The sequence below is a fragment of the Microchirus variegatus genome (assembly GCF_963457635.1).
Source record: "Microchirus variegatus genome assembly, chromosome: 13".
Lineage (NCBI taxonomy): Eukaryota > Metazoa > Chordata > Actinopteri > Pleuronectiformes > Soleidae > Microchirus > Microchirus variegatus.
In genome coordinates, this window is record NC_139814.1 from 17890304 (window position 1) to 17905895 (window position 15592).

The 15592-nt window shown below is 41.3% G+C and overlaps 1 protein-coding gene across 1 annotated transcript in view; it reads left to right on the plus strand.

The window, feature by feature from the left end:
• Window positions 1–354: 354 nt before the first annotated feature.
• The window catches only part of col16a1 (collagen, type XVI, alpha 1), a 56578-nt gene continuing 41340 nt past the window's right edge, over window positions 355–15592 (plus strand). Inside the window, exons 1-4 of the mRNA XM_083900187.1 lie at window positions 355–495; window positions 4929–5044; window positions 12163–12231; window positions 12315–12432. Of these exons, the coding sequence (XP_083756313.1) occupies window positions 4969–5044; window positions 12163–12231; window positions 12315–12432 (263 nt within the window). The 5' untranslated portion in view covers window positions 355–495; window positions 4929–4968. The remainder of the gene's footprint in view (window positions 496–4928; window positions 5045–12162; window positions 12232–12314; window positions 12433–15592) is intronic.

Here is a 15592-nt window from a genome sequence, read left to right on the forward strand (position 1 = left end):
AGACTAGCCCCAGGCACATTTTCCAACACTGAGGACTCCACATTTCACTGAGGGATCTCCCAGAGAGGGACAGAGAGAGAGAAGGGGAGAGGAAAAAGGGTGTGGGGGCTGTTTAAAAGAGAAGGAAACAAGGACAGACATGGGGGGGGAGTTAAAGACAGAGAAAAAAAGTTATGAGAAACAAAGCCAGAGAACGCAGAGAGGTGAAGGGGGGACATTTGGGAGTTGGATTGTGCAGCAGAGAGAGAGGGAGAGAGAGAGAGAGAGAAGGGGAGGGGAAAAGTTGGACACGGACAATCTTCAACAAACTTTTTTTCCTTCTTTTCTTTCTCAGTGGAAGCTGCCTCAAAGGGGAAAAAAGTGAAGCAGACTGAAGAAACCCAGCGGATTACATGTGATTGTGTTTTCCCCCGCAATCTGGTCCTTGGATACATACGTGTGCTAATTTTGTGGATTAATGTGGACGCACATCTGTGGATTTATCAGTAGTTGAAGGTAAGTAAGCTCCTGCGTGTGTTTTGTGGTAGTGTGTGTGGTCGTGTTTGGTGTTTACTGAGACCAAAGGAAGGAGTTTGTGAAGTAAAACTTTATGGTGCAGTGTGTACACCAGGCTTTTACACAATACATGGGAATGGATTTATTAAACAAACCCATGAATATTAAGATGCAACTTCATTACTGTGCACAATAGGCATGCAGTCCCTATGGGATCATCATAGTACTACAGGATAAAGTAGATGAGAGACACTTCATTATCAGATCATTGAAGTTCTATTTACTCAGCCTTTATATAAGATATTGTGTTTAGTTTTTGTCGTTTTGATGATGATGATGATGATGATGAAATAAAATACAAAATAAAACTTTTGAACTACTATAGTACAGCTCCAGACAAAAGTAATGCTGATTTTCCTTTTTAAAGCCAGGCCATAATGTGGTTGAGTTGTTACTATAAATCTTTGTGGCTTGCGTTTAATCCCACTGGCATTTAAAAGCCTTCTAGCGGCATAGTGGTTTTTTTTTTATCTTCTACATGCACATCATTCATCCAAAGTAATGTCTGAACATTGTGCTGATCTGAGATCAGTTTTCTTCAAACTCTTTTTTTGTTTGTTTTTCCTTTACCTTGCAAAGAAAAAGTGCTGAAGAGGAAGCTTGGATGCCACAGACACATCTGCTTTCCTCATTACTCAGCCATCTCATGTTTGCTGGATTTTGCATCCTGTCTGCACACACACACACACACACATACACATACACATACACACACACCCTCCCCCTCATCTAAAATCCCCCAAAGGGTTCTTGGAAAAAAAAATGTGTGAGACAAACTCTCGCTTACAATTTAAAACACCTCAATTTTGCACATATCTGTAATAACCAGAGACATTTCGCGTCAGTACATTTTATGTCAAAAGTAGTGGTGACACAGGGTCGTTTTTTGGGTCATTTTAACAAATGATATCCCCCCCCCCCCTCCTGCAGTTACAGGGGCGGTTAGCATTACAAACGGGTGCCCTTGACTTTAACTAAACATAGTTTCCGTCACTTAACCTGCGGCATGGCTGCACATATAATGTTAAGATCGTGGCTTCTAATTCCAGGCTTTGTTATAGGCCCGCAGCCAGTATAATCCACAGTCTCCCTGCAGCACACTGTCATCCATTTGACTCCTGGCTTCTTTTTCTCAGTTCTGTAGTGTAGAGTGTAGAGCACTGGGCTATCAGAAATGTAAAGTAAATCTGAGAGAAATCCAGCACATCGTTTGCCTTCTGATGGCTGACTCAACCATGCATAGCCAGGGCCACAGGCCAACTAGCCCACGTCATCTGAATGGAACAGCAATACCGTGTGGCAATGGAGCAAAAATGTTCATGGCATTGGAACTGCATCGGTCTGCTTCTCATTCATTAAAAATGCAAGCAGAACTAGTACAAACATGCCTCGGTGTTACGTTTCCTAAATGTTTTGGAGTTTGACTTTGCAAGTTTGCAAGTTTTTATTGCTCCTGGTCATTGGGAGCCTCAGGACAATGTGATGCTCCCTCAGCTTCAGCCTGAAGCTCATCTGAATTCCCTTTAGTGGAGAGTCACTATATATGTTGTGTTTATCCCATGTCTTAAAACACACTCAGCAAAAAATGCTCTGGTATTTCCCACACTATCTGTCAAATCCTGAAAAATGACAGTAAATTGAGTGACGGACTGACCTTCTATCAGTCAGTCTGTCAGTTGGCGTATACTAGACTGTCTTTTAGAGATACGCTGGTATTGACACCGGCTTGTTTGTATTGTGGTTGACTGACTAAAATTCACCTATTATTATCATAATAACTGGTATTTTAAGAAAGACTCTACACTGAGACAAAGAAGAGGATGCCAATAGCTGATTTGAGACACAAAGAAAGGGGTTTGTAGTGAATGACATGACATGTTCTATATAACTGCTGCATTCCAATGCAAGTCCCCACATAATATACACTATGAGTGAGGAAGGACTTTCTCTGTTGCATTATTTTGGGGGGTGATGACTCCTTGATTGATCAGGGAATGGTTTTCACAGCATAGCGGCAAAAAAGCTACACCTCCTGAAGATGGGATGTTTGTTTGAGTGAGATAGTGCAGGGTAAATTGGGAGCAGATACCCTGTGAGCGAGCTGTCAGTCAATATGATGGAGAGACGGCTGGAAATGCAGTGACCCCTTTAAATAGTACATGTACATTTTTTTCCAGGTTCTTCCATTTAAACAGATAATAATGTCTAAACCATGGGACTCTCTTACTTATTTATGGATGGCATTGCTTTTTCTCAAACTATAGGATCCATCCATACATCTTATACCGCTATATCCTCCACATGAGGGTCGAAGGGGACGGGTCGCCAGTCCATCACAGGGACACAACAACCGTCCACTCTCACACTCACACCTATATCATTTTTTATCAGAGTTAACTCCTCTACACAGGCTTATATTGGTGTTGTTCTGTAAATGATGGCAATGATGATGAAATGTGTGACAACAAAAATTGCTCAGCTCTGAGTGCAAATTGCCTCCAATGTTATGTAGGACAACATCAGTGCCTCTTTGGTCAATCCATCAAGCCATGAAAAAGTACTCGAACTTATAACAACCAGATGATAGGCAAAATGGTCTGGACCCTGAAAGAAAAATCACTCTCGTTCTTAAGGTTGCGTTACGTTGAAGAATGAAGGTTGTATTGTCATTGTTAGTCACCACCACCTCCCCCCTGCCAGCTCATGTCGTCAGACTTTTCTTGCTGGAAGACTTTCAAATCTGTCATTGTTTTTCCTTCCTGTATTGGCCTCATACTCAGTGACCTGGTCAGCCTGCTTTCCCGGCTCATTGCCAGCCCATTGGAGAAGTCTAGTGGCCGAAATGCACACTTTCTCACCTTTATTTGCAGTAGTCAGCTACGTGGCTATGAAGCTGCAGATGGAGTGCATAGAGAAAAGGGGGGAAATTAAGACCTGCATAGTAACTCATATTAACAAAGCCGATCAAACTGCTTTTGGAATATTGCCAGATAATAACAATTTGTTGTTTTCCGTCAGCCTGTGTTCTCTGGGCTGTGATGCATAATGTATTATGTACTGTGTGAAGTTTCCTATTATTGTGATCATGTGGCATGAAGCCTATAATAAAAGCTTGAAGCAGAGTAAAGCTTTGATTAACCCTCCGCTCATTAAACTCGTCTTCCTGTTTTGATGTCCTACCTCACAGCTGCTTTAATATTAAAAAAAGAAAAGTGTCCATGATGTGTTATTGCACACTGACAAACCGTAGCGTAAAAATATTACACGGGGTCCTGCAAAGAATTTCAGAAACGAATGAGATGGCTTATTAAAATGTAAGAAGAGAGAGACAGCAACTACGCAGTGTGTCAAGCTGTCGCTGATATTTCACAATATAATTTAGAAACACTGTCCATCACAGAGTTTGGTCGTAGTGCACTGCAGGCAGCCGTGTTCGTAGAGTATTCACAGTGTGTCCTCGACTGGGCAGGGACACCACATTTTGCACCCTCAGGAGAATTCGGGCATCGTTTCTCCTGGCAGACAGGACAGGTGTGTGTACAGACACAGTCTGCTCGCCTGCTTTCCTGCCTTGAGGGCCACGGTGTACCTGTAAACACTGCTGAATTATGGGGTCTTTGCACACGCTGAGGGCAAGTCCGGGTCAGGTGGGATGAGTTTATACTAGTCATTGTGGCCAGTGTGTATGGTGTGCATGCTTTCTTATCAGTGTGCTTATAAATGAGGGGTTGCAGTGAAGCAGAGGGACTGTCGACAGTGAATATTATAGTTATTTAGATGTGGCAAGCATAATATGTGCGTGTGTGTGCTTGTTGTTGAGCCACGTGGAAGCATCTGGTGCAACACAATAGCTCCATTGGAATAGTCTCCAGATGTGTTTGTGTATTTCTGGCCTCACTGTCTTTTTGACTCTGAACCAACCAGGGTGCATGTAATCCATGTGTGTGCAGTGCACATCGTTTTGTTTTGCATCTTATGCAGTAGGTACTTTGTGAATTTTCTTTTTTTTTAACTCAGGAATGGTATTGTTTACCAAGACATGATTGCGTCCTTTACTATTCTGCTCAGCATATCTGTGTGTGTCTGTGTGTGTGTGCGGTGGTTGCTTTGTCAAAGGCAAAGCAGATGGACAGGGTAATGACTATGATCAGACTTTATAGAGTTACACTCCCTAATGGAGGACATTCTGCTTAATTCATATTCCACTAACAAAGCCCACCTCACACCACATAATTAACACATCAATTATGACCGACTCATAAATATACATCAGTGTCGATTTAGAAATCAAGTGTAATCTGCTGCTGTTGACTTTTTTTTGTTTTCTTTTTTTTAATATATACAAAACTTTCTGTCTGTTCTGTTTTTATCAGGCAGGTGGCTGAGGTGAGGTATTTACAGAGGAGTGAAACCATGTGGCTTCTCTGTTCCTCCCTGACTCTCCTGGCCCTCAGCTTTGCGTCATGTGACACGTTGACGTCAGAACAAGGTGAGTTAGCCAATACCATCCCGCAGCTTGAGTTCTTATTTGAAACTGCAGTGAGGAGCCAGCTATCTTTCACAAAAAAATAACTATAAACTCATATTACAGAAAATTATCTACTAAATACTTGTACTGCATCCTAAGCAGAGCTTTGTAACTCCTGTAAACTGTTACAACTGTTTCCTTCTGTCATCGTTTGAAAAGCTATAAAAAAAAAAGTCACAATTCTTGGATTGGATCAAAGACTTTTAAAAGTTAAACTGCGAGCTTTTTCAGATTTTCAAGCTGTTACATCTGACCAACTCATCACACTCTGAAACCCATCTGTGTTTGATGGACTGTGTCCATCTGTGTGTGTGTGCGCGCCCTGTATGTTGAGCCCAAGGTTACAATGAAAACAGAGCGTAATTGCAGTTTATGCTATGCAGCATTTGGTGCTGGTAGCCATTGGTGGCTGAGTGGTTAGTCTGTGGCAAAGAGGCACGTGTGTTTACTATGTGCGGCTGTGTTTCTCTTTGTGAGCCATCAATCACACAAGCCTTTGTCCTTCTGTATATGAGAAACATGATTTATGTCTATGTGTACTGGTATGAGACTGAAAGCATTTTGAAATTTTGAAAAAAAGTGTGTGGTGTGATACAGAGAAAAAGACGGACAACCAAGAAATCAAGACTCAGAGAAGTGATAAGACATCTACTCTATTGTCCCGTTTTATTTATTTATTCGCGAATCAGTTTCCTGTTGACCTTTACGTCACAGAAAAACAAACAAAGATGGACGGTGAGATGGATCCGTGCTGTGGTTCTGTATGCTTCGTACCTGCTCTACATGTTAATCGTGATCGAGCATGGCTCTTGTGGTTGCTGTGTTGTCGGAAACGACACAGAAAGACACATGAGTTGTATGATTTCCAGCAGCAGCAATGCAGTATATACTCCTTCTACTTCCCGGGTCAACCAAGGAAAATTGGTGCACGCACAGAACGCTAAGTCCAACTCGTCCGACTAAGCATAGAGTAATCACGCTATGAATCACATTATCCAGGTCTTAGTCCGACTAAGACTAGCTCAATTTTAGTCGGACTAACCTGTTTACATGACGGTAAGAAACCTGAATTATTGTCTTAGTCGGACTAAAATCAGACATTTAACATGCACATAAACACACTGAGTGTGTTCACCAGGGCTGAATCTGCTCTGTAGGGAGCTTTGTCAAGGAGGGGAGTCCCCCCTGGGACACTTTCTTCAAAGCTTCTCATATGACTCAGCTCCCCCGAGTCCTTTACACCAGAGGTTGAAAGAGAGTGCTTTCTCAAGTGCAACTATAACACTTTTTTTACAACACACACACACACTCCACCACACTATGGCTATTTCTCTGACTCATCCAAATCTCTACTTACTGGTAATTTGCTGACATTACAACAGGAAAGCTGGTTTAAGTAAAACTAGTGTTGAAGAGCGGAGCGGTATGAATGCACTGCAGTTCTGTAGTGCATCAGACGGAAAGAGACTAGTCCCTGCAGTTAAATGAAACTGCTGAAATGCTCTGCTTTTAGTAAAGCATTGCTGATATGGGTATTTGTGCACAGCAGACCTTACAATCTGAAGTAATTGATTTAATGTACTGATAACTTTTACTTCTCTCTGTATCCAGGCTATTTTAGTGCCAATGAATTAAAGTAGTATGGTCATTCAAACAAGAAACAAGGAATCAGAGAAGACACGCAGATGCAAAGTCTTTCACTTGTTATGCCTTGATATGTCACAGCCTTATACTGGAGCTGTGTTTCCATCATGGCACAGGACGGTTTGGAGCGGTAAAACCCTCAGTCAGGCTTGTGTTTTGACTGAGAACAGTACTTTTGTACTTGAGAGGTGGGGTGTGCATTGAGCCTGATGCACATGACATTGATTTTGAACAACATCGAACATGACACAAGAGACAACAACACAACAGACAGCAAAGGACAACCAGCAGCTCCTTTTTTTCTGCACGTTTTGTGGTTGTTTGTCTCAGCAAGATGTCAAATTTTGTAGCCATTGAAGAAACACAGGTCGCAAAGGAGTGCCACTTCTCGGTCGCCTAAACAGCTGACTGTCGTGGGTCTAGCTCCTCCCATCCTGCACCATACCATTACTCTGGTACCCCAAGGGAAGGGTACTGAAAAATGGAACTGTTGTGGCCTGTTATTTTGGTACTATCACTAATGGAAATGCAAGAACATACGTACCGTACTGAATTGGTCCACCCGGTGGAAACGGGTCATAGGTGGTTTATCAGAGCATTTTGTTGGAAACGGTTGCTTTTTTCGGACAAAATATCAGTCGTACTCTGTGTCCATACCAACTTAGCCGGAAACATTATTGTGACCATTCGGTTACAATGGGACATGCACGTTCTGGTGTAAACAGGACACAGATTTTTTCCTCTGCAGTTGTTTGCTTCACATCAGAAAGTACTAATAATGAGATAAAAACAGCTGCGAAAAAGGGAAAACAAGGATTTCTGTCATGAAAGCAAATGATGGTGAAATTGTAGTGAAAGTAAGTGTTAATGATGCCTTATTTTTTAGTCACAGTTGATACTTGAGTCGCAGCTAATAAGTAATGGAATGTGGGTGATTGCATCATTGTTTTGAGAGCTCCTCATTTTCCCAGTCTGAAACACAGCCCTGCAGTACTTTTGTGTTTTCACTGCTCTCAAATATGGGATTAGTGTGGATGGCAGGCATATTCAGAGCAGAATTTACTTATTTTTAAATTAAAATGGAAAGGGTTGGATGTCACCTAAGACGCAAAAGCTTTTATCACATTTCATGAAGAATTGTGATTTTATGTATTGTTTTTGAAATTGTGTTTCTTTAAGTGGTCACTTCTTGAGTAAACCATTTGAGACGGTGTGGGAGAGACTCTTTTGCTGATGGTAGATGTTATAAGGGCTGATGGGCTACTCTTCAGTGCATGACCAGGCTAGTCTGGAGTTTATAAAAGTTTGTGCTTGAGCGTCACTGGCAAGGAATGAACTGGAGCAAAACAGTTAAACTAGTGATTGCTTCAGGGATGCCGCTTCATGAATGAACCTGTTTCATAATGACTTTATTTTCCACAGAAAGAAACAAGTAATGGAAGATTCATCTGACCTGCTTTCACATTTAAGAATGTAGTATTGAGTCCCATCAGTGCATATCAATTCCTTTGATGGCCTTCCTTACCAAATACTTGTGCAGTTTGCACACGAACACACAGGATGGCTGGGTTTGAATCAAACCTCAGAATCTACATTGAGAAGAGTTAAGACTTTTCCATGTTTTGTCAGTTCTAGTAAATGTGCATGATTGGAGCCTAGTTGAGTGTGGGCCAGATTCCTACAAGGGAAAAAATTAGTGAGCTCATCATTCTCCAAAGTGCAGCATTTTAAGTCTTTCCACTGCTCTGCACTGCAGTTTTATCACTGGAAAACAACCAGGAATGTTCTCTGTTGTCTGTCTCATTTGGCAGAGTGGGCTAGTGAGACACACACTGTGTCTCTCTGTCTCATCCCATCCCTGCTTTAATCACCCTTGCAGTTTGACATCCCTCCCATTTAAACCTCAGATAGTCCACAACGAATAATTGTATTGAATCATCAAGCTAGCATTCCCCTCTTCTTTCCTAATGTTGTAAGTGTTTAGCAGCCCTGGCACTTAAAAGACTCTGCTTCTGGGTCTGTCTTTCTGCTGATTAGTGGACCAGTCCAATTATGTTTGGACTGTCGCACAGTAAAGCACACCAAACAACAACCACACCTGCTCTCATCGCACACCACACATTCTCACACCTACATGCATACACCTCTTCTATGTGTGCACCTCCTATCCCAAAAGAAAGCCCTCTGCCAAATGTTTGCTGCTATAAAAACAGAATTAAAATCGCACAGGCTGTCGGCTGTTCAGCAGACTCGCATTACAACAAGAGACTTGAAGATAACTCCATTGATTCCCAGAACCCATTTGAAGTTTGTTAAATATCATTCTCAGTGCAAGAAAGGTCACATACTAGTCATTTTCCCTGGGATGTTGTAGTTGGTCAGGTTAGAAGATATTTCACATGTACAGTGCTTTGTCCTTTGTCGTGATGCACAGCTGACTGGTGTAGCTTTGTGTAGTCGTCTAGTGCGTTTACATCAGTCAGGCGTACACGGCCAATACATAGATTTCCTCCAACACATGTATTCTCTGACTCTGTCCTGTTGTCAGACTTTGCTGGTTTAATGTAAGTCTGTGTGCATCAGAAAGAAGTGTTTAATTTCTCCTAAGAGCTCAAATTTCCGGATTTTGTATCTCCAGTGTTGTATCATTACTTACCTTTGGCAAGATTCAAAGTTAAGTAAATCATCCGAGAGGAAGTGAACCAAGCCAAGGCCATCCAGTCTCTTCGAGGCGACATGCAGATACTGGCAGGATCCTGGAGTGACACTTATACTTTGAGCTAATTAGCTTGTCAACAAGCAAATGTGTTCCTTTGATCACAGCTTGAGAGGAAATGGGGTTCAAGTTCTGCAGCGTGTCCTCTGCCAAAGTGCATGAGTATACAACAATCCACGACTACATCATCCATCCACTCAGCTACTGTATCTTGAAAAAGCTTGGTTCTCCCATGAGTATGAGAAACATTCTTGCACTCAAGTAAACACAGTGGGGATTCATAATATTACTGGCATGATATTGACTTTATAATGTATTATCGGATATCGGCAAACACACAAGTAGGCAACTCCTTGACCTCTATGCTGGCACTTTTTTGGCCCAAGCACTCCCAATATATTGGCATGTCGGATATCAGCAATAAGTCCAATATCATGCATCCCCAAAACACAGTTTTTAACTCTATTTACAACCCAGTAAGCTGTAGATTGGCCCCCAAGAGTTGCTTTTCCTTAACTTTCCTTAAGTAACTCTTGTCCTGCTTTTTTTTCCCCCTCCTCCACTCCACCTTCTTCTATCTTAAGTTGTAACCCTATTGCCTCCAGCAGGATATCTCTGTTCCTGACAAAAAAAACCTTCATTTCAATTCTGTCAGATTGAAATTGAGCTGTGATGAAAAATTAAAAATAAAAGGGGGGGGGGGAGATAGAGTAAGATGTGATGAGAGGTAGAACTTCACCATATCTGGACTTCACAAAGAAACATCTAAAGATAAGAAGGCAGGCTGTGTCCACGAGTCTGTACAGAGTGAACTTTGAGCTGAGTTTGCAGTTTTCAGGATGGACTCCAGTTGTGCAGTGCGTGCGTGTGAGAGAGGAAAAAGACAGAGGGTGTAAAAAGGATGCATCAGAGGGAGGGAGGGAGACTATCAGAGGTTCTGATGACTCTAAACTGGTGATTGATAAACCCCGTTCCCCCCGTGGAATCCATTACCTTGTCCAGAAGTCACATTCAATTCTTGACATCTGCTTAACTTTTCATCTCGAGCCGCTCAGCTTCCTACAAGCGCCACTGTTTTGACAACTCTGCTTCCACACTTAAATTTGCACTGTAGACAGCGGCGAGAGAATGACACAGTGTGCAGACACAGACTGAAGTGTGCTCTGCTCTGTTTTCAAATGAAGACGAGTAGAAGCTGCAGGGTGTCGAGAGATGAACTTGATAACAGTTGATGCGGTGCTTAATGTGATTTAATTCTTTGTTGAGCTTGCCTCCGTGAAATTAAATTCCTTAAATTCCTAACATAATTAAAGTCTGTTGGAAATTATTATTTAAGTAATTATATTAGGCACTTTCGCCGCGTGTTGATGTGGCTTCCAGCACGGTGGTATTCAAGGTTGGAAACAGACAGTTCCTGTGCTTGTTTTAAGGCAGCTCTCCATGCAGTGCAGTGCAGTCCCCGTTTCATCAAAGAGAAAGTATTAACGACGTTATCATGTTGAATCCATTAGCTGTGATGTTTAAAATGCATGAACATTTTAATCTATGAGAATTCTTTTCATGCAAACTGTATTTGGGGTTCCTTAATTTAAAGATCAGAGTCAAAGTGAGCGTTACGTGTTAGATTGTTGAATGATACATTTGGAATAAATATCATGATATCTACACATAATTCAATATTTTTTGTTATGTGTGGTGGTCATTAATAATGTTGGCTATACTAAGTTGTCAAAAGCTGAGTGTTCCAGCTGTAGCTCTGTTGTTCAAGTAAAATGCGTTCTCCAAGTAACTTTTTAAATCATTGTAATGTGCTGCAAAAAAGAATGCATCATAGCTTGTATACTGCAGGGTATAATTTTCTGTTTTTATTTATAGAACAATACCGTGTTTCAGTTTTTTTAAGAGATAATGCCTTGAGGAATAGGAATATGTTTGGCATAAAGAAGCTGCTATTGCTCTAATATCTTATCTTTTAGTTAGCAGCGTAACTGATGTTCTTTTTTTTTTTCGAGTTTAGAAAACAAATTCTCCGCTCCCCAATGCTAAGTATATTGCACAGATATGTATAATCTCGCTTTTATTGTATGTTAACACAGGGAACCTCCCATCGCATCCATGAAAACCACTTTTTTCGAAAAAACCGAAGGCTGTGTGTCTGCCTGGGTTCCGTGTTCTTTGGCCCCAAAGAGATCAATTTACTGTGGATCACAGTGATTCACAGGGTCCCCCCTCCCTTCACTCGTGAAGACTGCTTTGACAAGCAACACTTTTCTCTGTAACCTCCCTTGACAGGGTGAGAACATATCCATCAAACGTAGGCCGCTGCGACAGACAAGCTTGGTGCTAGACAGCCTGTCAAGACTAAGGCTGTGTTCCTCACTGCATTGCCTTGCCCTTATTTCATCTCCCTCTCTGTGTTTTACACTATTTCTTTTTTTTTTTTTTTTACTCTCTTCACCCCCACAAACTCCCTTTCTCTTTCTTTCAGATCAATATTTCTGTTACTCTCAAATGTGTGTTTGAAGTTGCTGGCTGTCTTACACAAAATGTGTCCATTTCACCCAGCATTAGGTGTCAACGGGTTACAGTCGAGATAACTTCTCCAAAGATTTATAAGACAACTCAGGGTTTTTACCGTTTGCACAACTGCCTTGTGACTTTTTTTTTTTATTATTATTACTATTGTATGACAAGTTTTGTCATCTATTTGACTCTGCAGATGAACAATGCCTGCCCTTGCAAGTGGATGAGTGGAAGTTTTCTCAGACGACCAGGCACAATATCACAGGTAAATAGACAAACGGGACCAGGGATAGATCTTTTCCCTGGGTTTTATTTATGTGGGGCCTGATGATTGCCTTTTGTTGTCAGGTTTTAATCTGGTGAGGCGATTCTCCCTGCTCAAGAATCCAGATGTCAAGAAGATCCGCAACCCACGAGGACCGGTCATCCTCCGCCTGGGCAAGACGGCGCTCCTACGTCCCACCGAGTAAGCTTACACTGCACTTCCCTCGCACTGCTTCCAGAACATACACGTGTACTACAGGAATGGAACTAAAGTAACTTTTCCACGGGATATTCAAGCTTTCTGCAGGCGTATATCAGCAGGCTCTTTTTTTTTTCTTCCTGTGTTTAAACAAAGAGACAAACACCCTTCGGCTAATCAGCCTCTGAACCTTCACTCAGTGTTTCAGCACTGTCCAACGCTGTTGTATACAAAGCAGACACTTGGCAAACCACACAGCACGGGTCAATCACTGATTACATTTCCAGAAATACCACTTAATTTCACTCCCCGCTCACACTGCCTTGTAAAACTAAACTGTGCAACAGGCTTTTGGTTATGACCGCAGATACTATAGCTCACATAAGCAAACGGATATATTTGCTGAAGCGCAATCTATAGCAGTAAGGGTAAGTGTAAGTTAAATAAAATTAATCAAAAGGGATTGAAGTTGAAACAAAGTCTGAGCCTGATCTGAACATGTTTCCAGACACATGCAGCTGCAAAGTCCGACAGAGCATGGCTTCCTTGCTAAACATGGTTTTGCACCATGACACGGTGCAATTACGCTCTCCTGGATTTTCATGCTGTGATTACACAGTTGTTGGGGTGTAGATTCTTTTCAGAATTGTTTGATAAGTGCTTATTAAGGTTATGTACTGGCTGTTTTTCAGTCCTTCTGTTTGTTGTGGTTTTTCTGGGTTTTCTCGAAGGCTTCTTCTTTCTACCCACTAATAAAACTGTTTTTCAGAACTTGCCAATTGGGTCAGCCTGGAGTATTTTATCACTCTGTCCAGTGCTGTGAGCTCCACTTACATGAAGGTCTGATAAATGTATCTACAAAACACTCGTTTTCTAGAGACAGTTTGTTCTAAATGTGTCACATACGTTGTTTGTCACGGGCTTAGTGAGTAGTTGTTTGGATGAAAAGGAGGAGGGAACAATCAACTGTCACTTCTCAGGCAGTTAGTGTCTTTGGTACTGAAGAGGAAAATCAAAGATGTTTTTGTTTTGAAACGAGGTGATGGGAACACCACTTTCTATATATTTTCTCTCTGATGCTGGTTTGGGATTTTGGGAGGAGGGTTAATTTTGATGCCATCAAGAGCTGTGTTGTCACTTCTGTCAGTGAAGACTGCTACCTGGGCAACTTTGTCTTTTTTAACTCACAGAGAATAATCAATGTCAGTGCCTCTCCATAATATGGAATACCCTGCATGATAAACAAAATCTGATGAGACGTGTGCTTGTTTTCACGTTTGAATTCTCTCCTTTACCTCCCTTTTTTACCTCACCAGAGACTAGATACAATTTGAAGGGACAGTCGGAATCACTTAGTCACCCTGTTCCTTTTTCTGTATTTATTTGCTTCTAATTTTTCTTTTTGTTGCTCAAAGTACATATCGCCAAAGCGTTTCAGGCATTTAGAAGAGACGAGTGGAGGCGGAGAACAGATGGGCGATTAATGGATTTAGTAGTGAGGAAACAAGAGAGTCAAAGGTTCAAATCCAGACAATAAATGAATGCATCCAAAGAAACCCTCAGGCTTGTTTTTTTTTTTTTTTTTTTTGTGCTTTAGATCTGCATTCTTATGTTTGTGTAAATGTTGGCATATGCATATATTTCTCTGATTACTACTGCATGTGTCTGTGTCTGTCTGCCTGTGTGTGTAGATTTGAAGTTGCAAGCTTTCTGAGTCAAGAAGCATCTTTTTAATTAATATCCGGTGCGGTGGACTAAAGTGTTATATGTTTGTCATTGAAAAACACAATTTTCCTTTACATCAGAGGCTAATCCACCCTTCTAATCCAAACTAACACCAATAATAAGATGAAGCCACTTGTCCTTCACCTCTTTTATTTGTATTTCAGAATCCTTCTGCTGTGAAATGATTGCCAGTCGGAGCTGGTCACATACTTTTTAATGTCAGCGCTAAGTGATTTCATTACGTTTGTTGTTTTTATGTAACTGCCGCAGTGTCTAGGCAAGACAGGAAGCAATTCAGACACAGCATTATGTTCAATATTCCAATTAATCATCACATAAGTGAAATGCATTCCTTGTATGTAACACAAAATTAAAGCATTTTGCTCCAAGCAAAACTTCCAAGCATCTAAACATAACGTAAAATAAAGGTGGGGGCTATGGTGCTTTTAATTGACAATCAAGGATTAATGAGAGAGGGAAAATGAAATAAAGTAAAGGTTGGATCAAGGAAAAGCCAAAGATGGGCACAGTAATGTTCTCGTCAAACAATACAGATGCCTCAGTGGAGAGAGGGCCGTATTCCTTTTACAAAGATATCTGCAGATGAGGGAATAATTATTAGTCTGACTAATGCTGAATTTGTGGTGCTGCAGGCCCTGTATCAACATGGCATTAGGCACACAAGCTGCTTTGGTCTATAATTTTGGAGAGATAATATCAACCTTTATTGACCTAGATAATGCCAGTGTGTTTGTTTAACTTGCTTTACGAGTCAGACGTGGGAGATAATTAACCATCTTTAGCAGCTCAACTGCATAGGTGTGGATGAGATTCGGCTTTGAAGTCATGCTGTTGCATTGTTTGGTCAGCTGACCAGTTTAGCACATAGAGCAGGAATGGGGACCCTCCACTAGAAAAGTAGTAGATGGACCAGCTCAAAATAAACATTTAAATTAAAGCTGTTAGGGTGTGGATACCGTGATATCACAGCTATCTAAGCGTCAATGCTAGCCAACAATGCTATCCCCGATATCAGTTGTTATCATGTTAAATGTCAGATAAGTACATTCTGAAGGAAGTTGTATTGTAATATAGTGTATAATGTCAATTAAGTGTTATAGAGTTTAACTCTGGAAAATAAAAGTTGGACAGTGTAAAACATTTTGGCCACTGTATGGCTTGAAACAACTTTCTGTCTTGTGTCAGCTGCCAGCTGTTTTAAATTCCTTCCTGACAGTGTATCATATAGGGGCAGAAAGAGTCTCCACTGAAGGCCACACAGTGAGAACTCAGTGTAAGAGTGTTAATGCACCTCTCAGGGTGATATTCCCAGAGATCTGCTTTTTCAACTTTACTCTCCTCCTGGCCCAAACTTTCCCGCGACCTTTTTGGCTCGTACTTACTTTCTTCCTTCTTTCTTTAAAATAAAAAAGAAAAG